We start from the raw sequence: 8,276 nt of genomic DNA, 5'->3' as shown, positions 1-8,276 counted from the left end.
AACCAAGTTTTAATAGAAGATGTTTAAAAATTCAACGAAAAAAATATCTTTGTAATCTAAATATTTATTTTCTCCCACTTGTGAGTTTTTAAGGTCCACAAGCACATTAGAGTTGCTCATGGCTGGGTCAGCCCAAAAAATAGGCCTAAAATTTTGTACATGCTTGACCCGGATAAAAATACTAAAATTGAATCGATCGACCCACCCTTATTAATTTTATATTAATTTTATATAATTTTAAATATATATAATACATCAAAATAATAAAAATATCAAAATAAATATTTCCTAACAAATTAAAAATCAATTTTTAAAAATGTAGACTTAAATAACACTAAGATAAATGTAACTTAACAAGCAAATACCTCTAAAATAATAACAAAACTAACAAATGTCTTTAAAATAATAACAAAATTAACAATAAAATAAGTTTTATACATAATAGTAAAATGGTAATAAAATATGGAGAAAATAATAAGAAAATAACATTCAAAAGTATAAAAAAGTACATGTTTTTTTTATCCTTTAGTTAATTCGATAGGGCCGGGCCCAGGCTAAAAATATCTTACCTGAGACCCGATTCATTTTTAAAATGAACTTTATTTTTTATTCAAACCTATTTTTTGAGTCTATATTTTTATTCAAACCCTCTCACACATTTCTGGTGCACCTTCGGATTAAGCCAGATGTCCGACTGATGATGAATTCTAAAGCACGTTTGATTAATGATTGATGAAAAGATATAAAGAAAAAAAAAAGGGGTAGAATCCCCTGTATCCTCACAAGAGAGATACCGAGCGACACCAATCTTGACTCAGAGATAATGACAAAACTGAAGTCGTCGCCTTTGATTTATTCTAGCAAAATCCATATTTTGATAAAAGAATACCATGTTTTGAAGCTGCCTTGTTGTAATTTGCTGTCTCTGCATCGATCACACAATCCAAACTCTTTCATGGCTGCTTCTTCTTCCTCTTCTTCTCCTCAAAGAGACACATGCCTTAACTTCATCACTCATTTACTCGAAACTCTGAAACACACAATAATGAATATCTTCTTCCATGAACAAGATCTGGAAGACGAGGAGCAACTTCCTCAAGCACTTCCTCAAACAATTGTTTCTTCTTACTCTTCTCGTCAACTGAAGCATCAAGTTTTCTTGAGCTTTAGAGGTGAAGACACACGTCTTAACTTCACGGCTCATCTACTCAAAGCTTTGAAAGACACGGGAATGAATGTCTTCTTCGATGAAGAAAAACTAGAAAAGGGGGAGCAACTTTCATCAGCACTTTCTCAAGCAATTGCAGCTTCAAATCTCTCAATCATCGTTTTGTCCGTAGATTATGCTTCATCAAAATCATGTTTGGCAGAAGTTTCTGACATCATGGACCGCAAGGACACTCAAGGACATATTGTTCTTCCCATCTTTTACCATGTTGATCCTTCCAATGTGCGAAATATTGGTGGGAGCTTTAAGAAATCCTTTGAAGACCATGAATTAAAGAGGCCAATTGATGAAGTGAAGCGATGGAAATCTGCTTTTGTCGAAGTCGGTAAATTAAAAGGTTGGCACATAATAGGAGGCAAATTCGACAGGTAACTATATTTTTCTCATCTTCTAATTTTATATCACTTATATTTGTTTTAGCTCTCATATATAATTTTTATTACTTGCTAGACCTGAAACAGAGTACATCAAGGATATTGTTGAATATGTTATAAAAAAGTTAATGAATAATTATTTTAGAAATGCTTCTGAAGAATTGGTTGGAATAGATGATCAGAAAAAAATGATTTTGGGGCTAATTGAGCAAGAAGATACTCGCATAATAGGACTTTGGGGAATGGGTGGTATAGGCAAAACTACCCTTGCTGATGTTGTATACAAAGAAGTCTCTCAAAAGTTCGACGATAGTTGCTTTCTTCATAACGTTAGTGAGAAAATAGAGAAACAAGGGATGGAATCTTTACGAGATGATTTTCTTACAGAACTATTAAAGCAAGAAATTCATATACGCACCCCTTCAATTGGACAAGGCTTTATCCAAGAGAGGTTGAACAACAAAAAAGTAATTGTTGTCCTTGATGATGTTAATGACTCAGACCTAATGAATGATTTGGGAGTTCAGTATTTTGGTGAAGGAAGTAAAATCATTATAACATCTAGAGATAAACAAGCACTTAAGAATGGAGGAGCAAATAAAATACACGAGGTAGTGAAGTTAAACGAGAACGACTCTCTTCGACTTTTTTCTATATTTGCATTTAGACAGTTGAATCCTGCCATTGATTTTCTAAATCTATCGTACAAGTTTGTAGGGTACGCCCAAGGGAGTCCACTTGCTCTTAAAGTTTTGGGTTCTAGATTGTATACAAAGTCTAAAAGAGATTGGGAAAGTGAGGTGGATAAAATAAAGGAATATGCCCAACCAAAAATTTCACAGATTTTGAAGAGAAGCTTTGATGGGTTAGATGAACTAGAGAAGAATGTATTTCTTGACATAGCATGCCTTTTTAAAAACGAATCAAAGGAAGATGCAGAAGAAATTCTAAGTCGATGTTATAGAGGTGCAGTGTCCGGAATAAGCAACTTACTTGATAAGTGCTTAATTGATATCATAACTGGTATTCCTTCTTTTACCATAGATTATTGTGAATGTATTTCAATGCACGACATGCTTGAAGAGATGGGAAAGGACATTGTTCGCCAAGAAGCTAAAGAACTTTGGAAGCACAGTAGATTATGGAATCCTAAAGACGTGTATCAAATACTCAGATATAATAAAGTAAGTATTGACAGTATTTGCGTTCTTTATATTTTTCATATTTTTGTGTGATTTTAATCAAAAGGATAAAAATATAAATAATTATGTGTTGTCACATGTTAAGAAGTTTAATTATTTGTAATTATAAGTTTGGAGCAGAAAACATTGTTAATTACCAATGTCTTACGGTATAACAAAATAAAATTAATTTTATATCTAAATTAATTTCCTGTAATAAAAGGTGTTCCCGAAAGTCTAAGCTTTCCTTAATATAGTTACTTATTTTAATGAGTAATTTATTTGAATGATCATATATTTCTCAGTTACTAATACTTGATAAATTGGTTTTTGTTATTAGGGGACTGATTTAATTCAAGGAATAAAGTTAGATATGTCTCAAATTGATAATCTACAGTTATGTCGTACTGTTTTTGACAATATGCACAATCTTAGAGTTATCCTCTTCTATTTTTCTGGGAGATTTTTGAAGAAGTGTTCGGAAAAGAAACTTCTTGCCGACCAAGATGATAGTGTATCTCTTCCTGATGAGTTAAGATATCTTTTTTGGAGTTATTATCCCTTCAAATCTCTATCAAGTTTTAACCCAATCAATCTTGTTATGTTGAAATTACCACATGGCGATATAGAATTTCTTTGGAATGAAGACGGTTATCAGGTATTCTTTCCTACTTTCTTCATCAAATATTTAAAAATATATATATTTATAATTGATGTACCAATGAATAATATGATGGAGTTTTATTAAAAGCTTTTAAATATATATATATATATATATATTAATTTTTCTTTCACTTCTGATACAATCCAAAATAAGTGGACAATGCTATGAAGTAATGTAGCTATTTTATATTTTGATTGCGCAGAATCTTGTTAACTTGAGGGAAATTGACCTTACTCAATGCAAGAATTTAAGGAAGATCCCTAATTTATTTAGTGCCATCAACCTCAAAAGCCTTTGCTGCTATGGGTGCGAATGTTTGGTCGAACACCCTTGTCTTGATCATTTGGCATATCTTAAAACGCTTGAACTTGAGGGATGTCATAATCTCAAGAAGTTTCCCGAGGTCCCAAATCACTTTTCTATTTTAGAATTAGATGAAACTGGAATTGAAGAAGTGCCTGATTCAATTGAGCATCTCACCAGACTTGAACAGTTGTGCTTGAGAAAGTCAGGGGTGAAAAAGGTATCGAGCAATATTTCAAAGTTGGGATTCCTTCGTTCTCTGTATCTTAGTCATTGCCCTATCACCGAATTCCCAAAAAACCCATCAGAATTATACTTATCTGAGACTCAAACAGAATTCCCAGGAAACTCAATCCTTAAGTTTAAAAGCCTTGAATTTATGCATATAGATCATTGCAACAACCTTAAATTTCTCTCAGAGCTTCCACCATATCTAAGATACTTGGTTGCACATGACTGCACATCATTAGAAAAAGTATCGTTCACAAACCAAAATCTATATGAACTCGAATCTTCAGATGATAGTCATGAATTTTTCATGTTATTCTCTAATTGCTTCAACTTGAATCAAGATTCAATTAATAACATTGAGGCAACTGCGATGATCAAAATTGGATCCCTAGTAAAGAAATGTGAAAAGGAATCTGATTGTGATCCACCAAGTCTTGTTTGTTGTTTTCCGGGTAACGAAATTTCGGCAAATACGTTCGAGTATCAAAGCATGAGTTCTTCATTAAATTTGAATCTCTCCCCAAACGGGTGTAGTGGGGGAAGATTCTTGGTTTTTGTTATCTGCCTTGTTGCCGATTTCGCACATGGTCATAAATATCAAGATCTTATATGTAGTTGTGAATGCCAATTGACGGCCACTGGTGGTCATTATGAAAAGTTCAAAAGTGAGTGGTATTGCAGTCCGGAATTTGAGTCAGTGCAGTACATGGGTGATCATGTGTTGATTTTGTTCAGTGGTGCTATGGTTAAAAATGACAAGGATTACCAGAAGGCATCATTTGAATTCCACATTAAAAAATTGGACTTAAGTGGCGAAGAAGAACCTATCAAGGTGGAGAAATGTGGTGTTCATGTATCTTATGTTGCATAAGTAAGTGGGTTTCATTTCACTTTGTGATATTACCATATTCTTCTTCCATTGTTGACACTAAAATTTTAACCTATGAATTGCTTATGATAGAAAATGAAGGGATTTATAACCAGGATGACATCTTGCTTGCTCTGCTTTATAAATTGTTTGTCATTTAGAAAGTGCTTTAGAATGACTACTGTTTGTTATAGCTCACCCAAATTGTGTATTTTTTGAATGCCGGTTTTATAGTTCAGATATAGGGTTCGTAAAATGTATTTTACCCCGGTAAACATTACTTCTTGATAATTTTTTTTAAAGTTACAAATAAGTGAATTTTTCCCAGGCTGAACAATATATATTTTTAATTAAACTAATAATATAGATAATATGAGAGGAAATTGTAATGACAAACTTAAGTCACTTTTCTATCATCTTACATCCCTACATACAATTTCGACTTTATCTAGTTGGTTCTTACGTTAATTTTTCCAGGATGATATTCAGAACTTAAAATCTCGAATATTAGCATTTACAATCACTTTCTTTCTAATCATAATTATTGCACTAAAAATTTAAATGTAAATACAAATTGAGTCTTAACTTAGTTGGTATCGGTATTGTTATCAATATAAGATGATTTAAGTTTAAGTGTATTAAAACATATTATCTTATTATTTAATAATTAAAGAGAGACTATTAGTAATTTTAAACAATAAATTGGATGGCATCCAAAATTTCAACATAATAACAAAAGTTATGCTTTGGAGTTCATAAAATATCCTTAGGGTTCAGAAACTAAAATTCTTAAGGATTCTTTAAAAAAATTATAAATAATTTTAATTTTTTATAATTTTAATCTTTAATTCTAAAACTTCTTGTAAATAATTTAAAAATTAATTAAAACTTCATAAAATAATTTTAAAATATAAGTTTCCATGTCAGCTGTCACACTACCGCTCAATTGCGGTTAGAAAATTTAACTAAGAACTATTATTTTAAAAATTCAAATAAAATTTTAATTCAATGTAATTTTATTAAAGAATTAATTGGTTTTTAAAATTATTTTACTAATACATCTTTTATATTTGATTGCTCACAAACTATCATTATATATATATTTGTATGATATTTAAATAGATAAAGATAAGCATAAATAATTACTTGGTTTATGCTTCCCCTTTTGGTCGTTGGAAAAAGTTTAGTGAATTAGAATCTGAGTGGTTTCCGAGAAATTAACGTTGTCCTTCTATCTTCCTTTCTATTTCACGCCCAATTTCTTGGCAGGTTTGTTGATATGTCATCTTGATTACACAATTTCACTTTTGATTATCATTGTTTTCATAATCAAATTAAATTGATGGACTGAATCAATTAGATAAAGAACCATTCAAGGAATCGATTCGAAATAAGGAGTTCGACCGATTGATTTGTTAAAAGATTGAATATGTTGAGCTGATTGATTGGACTAGTTAAATGAATTTTCTCTATTTTAATATTTTAATATTTATTCAATTTAACTGGACAATTGATTGGACCAGTTGCAACGATGGGATCAAAAATTAATAATCTAATCAATTCGACCACCCATCTAATTTTAAAAATCTTGACCATATGTTATAATTGTTATAACTAGTTATCTGCTAACTAGTTATAATTGTTGTCATTACGACAATTTATACCGATCCAATACTGTTAATTTAGAAACGAAAACCATATGTAATTTCATAAATCATAGTGATTTCATTCAAATTCAATTTTATTATGGCACCAAATGATAAATTGATGATGAGATTCAATTCATACAAGTATAGAAAAAGAAAAAGGGAGGCTGATGTATTTTTGTTCAAGTCGGTTTTCCCAAAAAAAAAAAAAAGTTTAAGGGTACTTTTATGTAATAAATTTAGCAAAGTCGATCAAAACCAATAGATCTACCAAATTGAATGAAGGGAATTTTCTAGGGAAATGCAAGGAAAAATAACCAGAGCAATATTTCACATGCTTAAATTCCCGGAAATTGTCAAAATCTATTTGGAGCTGTATTTAAAACTCTTATTTGGCAATTATATAATATGTGTTTAAAAAATTTATTGATAGTTGAATTACAGAAATTACTTAATTCACTATTAATTCCATTGAAATTGCTTCATCAATTTAGTTTCAAAACGACGCTAAAAAATTCAATACATTTGGCTCAGCAATTCATGCATGAGCGACTTCAAATCTACTTTCCCTAAATTTAAAATAAACAAACGATTAATTAATCACTAACTAGTTCTCATACAATTGAAACAAAGTAGAAAGTAAAGTCAATGGCTCTCCGAATATTGCCGAAACGAGCAGCTTGAGAAATATGATCACCCATTTGATACCCTTCCTCGCTTTCGAGCTTTGGTCCTTACTTCGCAAAACTACATGTTTTGGAGCAAGATTTTGCAAAGCAAGGCATTTATTCTCATCATCAGCAATAACATCAAGTTGAAAATAACCCTTTTTCCAATTCTCCAGACATGCTTCTTTCAGACAAGCCACATGGTAGCAAAGCTTACCATCCGAAGAAACATACGACAAACCCGATCTCTTCTTGCTTTGGCATTTCAAGCATCTCGATTTGATCTCTTTGCGAAGGTAGATTTCGGTGTTGGAATCCGGAAGGGAGAAGACCGGAGGAAGGCTCGCGCAATGGGGATGTAAATCGTGATCTTCACGGGTGCATTGGTACAAGAATCCTTGTATATCCGAGGCACAAATATCGCAAACTCTGGTGGTTGATCCTAAAGGATTTTCTTTGTGAAATTGGAAGTTGCATTTTGGGAAAACTTGTTGAAATGGAGGTGAGGGACGACGAATTGCACATTGTTCGTGAAGGATGTAATTGCATTTCTTATGGGGACATTGGTAGCAAACCCCAAATCCGAGCTCTTTGCACCCATCGCAAATGAAAGGAACTTGGCTCTTTTTCCACACAAGCTCATGTTGTGGGTGACCATCAATAACGTGTATCTTTAGGAGTGTTGGCATCTCTTCAAATTGGATTTTCTGCAAACACAGATTGAATTGAACTGATTACTTTTATGTTAATCAACAATCTTATTTTGGTGAATATTCATATCAACATTCAAGTCTAAATCAAATAATATATCTAAATAACTATAATAAGAATCAATTGTCATTCTAATATATATTTCAGATCTAGATCAAAATAAATCTCGACAAGGCCCTTACATAGTGATTTTTAAATTAAAATAAATTTAGAGATCGAATCACACATAGTGAGGCTTGACTTTGAAAACTTATGACCTCAATCGAAATTAATATTGACATGCATTAGGCTATTGAATTTTTTTTTTGATATGATGACTATTTTTACTTATAATTTCTTTCCAACTCTTAAATTAGAAAAAAAACATGATCAAACACATTCAAATCTATATTCTCCTTATTG

The 8,276-nt window shown here is 31.5% G+C and overlaps 2 protein-coding genes across 2 annotated transcripts; one reads left to right on the top strand and one right to left on the bottom strand.

Annotated features, from left to right (window-relative positions):
* The first annotated feature begins 625 nt into the window (after positions 1 to 625).
* Positions 626 to 5,186, top strand: LOC108462557 (disease resistance protein RPV1-like). The gene is made up of 4 exons (XM_017762488.2): positions 626 to 1,596; positions 1,679 to 2,786; positions 3,124 to 3,441; positions 3,650 to 5,186. Exons 1-4 carry the CDS (start codon positions 824 to 826, stop codon positions 4,850 to 4,852), a joined length of 3,402 nt encoding a protein of 1,133 aa, XP_017617977.2. The 5' UTR covers positions 626 to 823; the 3' UTR covers positions 4,853 to 5,186.
* Positions 5,187 to 7,102: 1,916 nt separating this feature from the next.
* On the bottom strand, positions 7,103 to 7,852 carry LOC108462558 (uncharacterized). The gene has a single exon (XM_017762489.1). The coding sequence runs from the start codon at positions 7,850 to 7,852 to the stop codon at positions 7,103 to 7,105; it is 750 nt and encodes a 249-aa protein (XP_017617978.1).
* Between the last annotated feature and the right edge of the window lie 424 nt (positions 7,853 to 8,276).

The sequence above is a fragment of the Gossypium arboreum genome, chromosome 10, assembly GCF_025698485.1.
Source record: "Gossypium arboreum isolate Shixiya-1 chromosome 10, ASM2569848v2, whole genome shotgun sequence".
Lineage (NCBI taxonomy): Eukaryota > Viridiplantae > Streptophyta > Magnoliopsida > Malvales > Malvaceae > Gossypium > Gossypium arboreum.
This window is presented reverse-complemented; position numbering and strand designations above follow the sequence as displayed.

What these genes read in the sequence shown, in the direction of transcription:
- LOC108462557 (XM_017762488.2), top strand. Translation starts at nt 824, where the DNA reads ATGACAAAACTGAAGTCGTCGCCTTTGATTTATTCTAGCAAAATCCAT. An exon ending in ATAGGAGGCAAATTCGACAG is followed by an intron (nt 1,597 to 1,678) that starts GTAACTATATTT and finishes ATTACTTGCTAG; the next exon opens with ACCTGAAACAGAGTACATCA. An exon ending in GGAATGAAGACGGTTATCAG is followed by an intron (nt 3,442 to 3,649) that starts GTATTCTTTCCT and finishes TTGATTGCGCAG; the next exon opens with AATCTTGTTAACTTGAGGGA.
- LOC108462558 (XM_017762489.1), bottom strand. Translation starts at nt 7,852, where the DNA reads ATGCCAACACTCCTAAAGATACACGTTATTGATGGTCACCCACAACAT.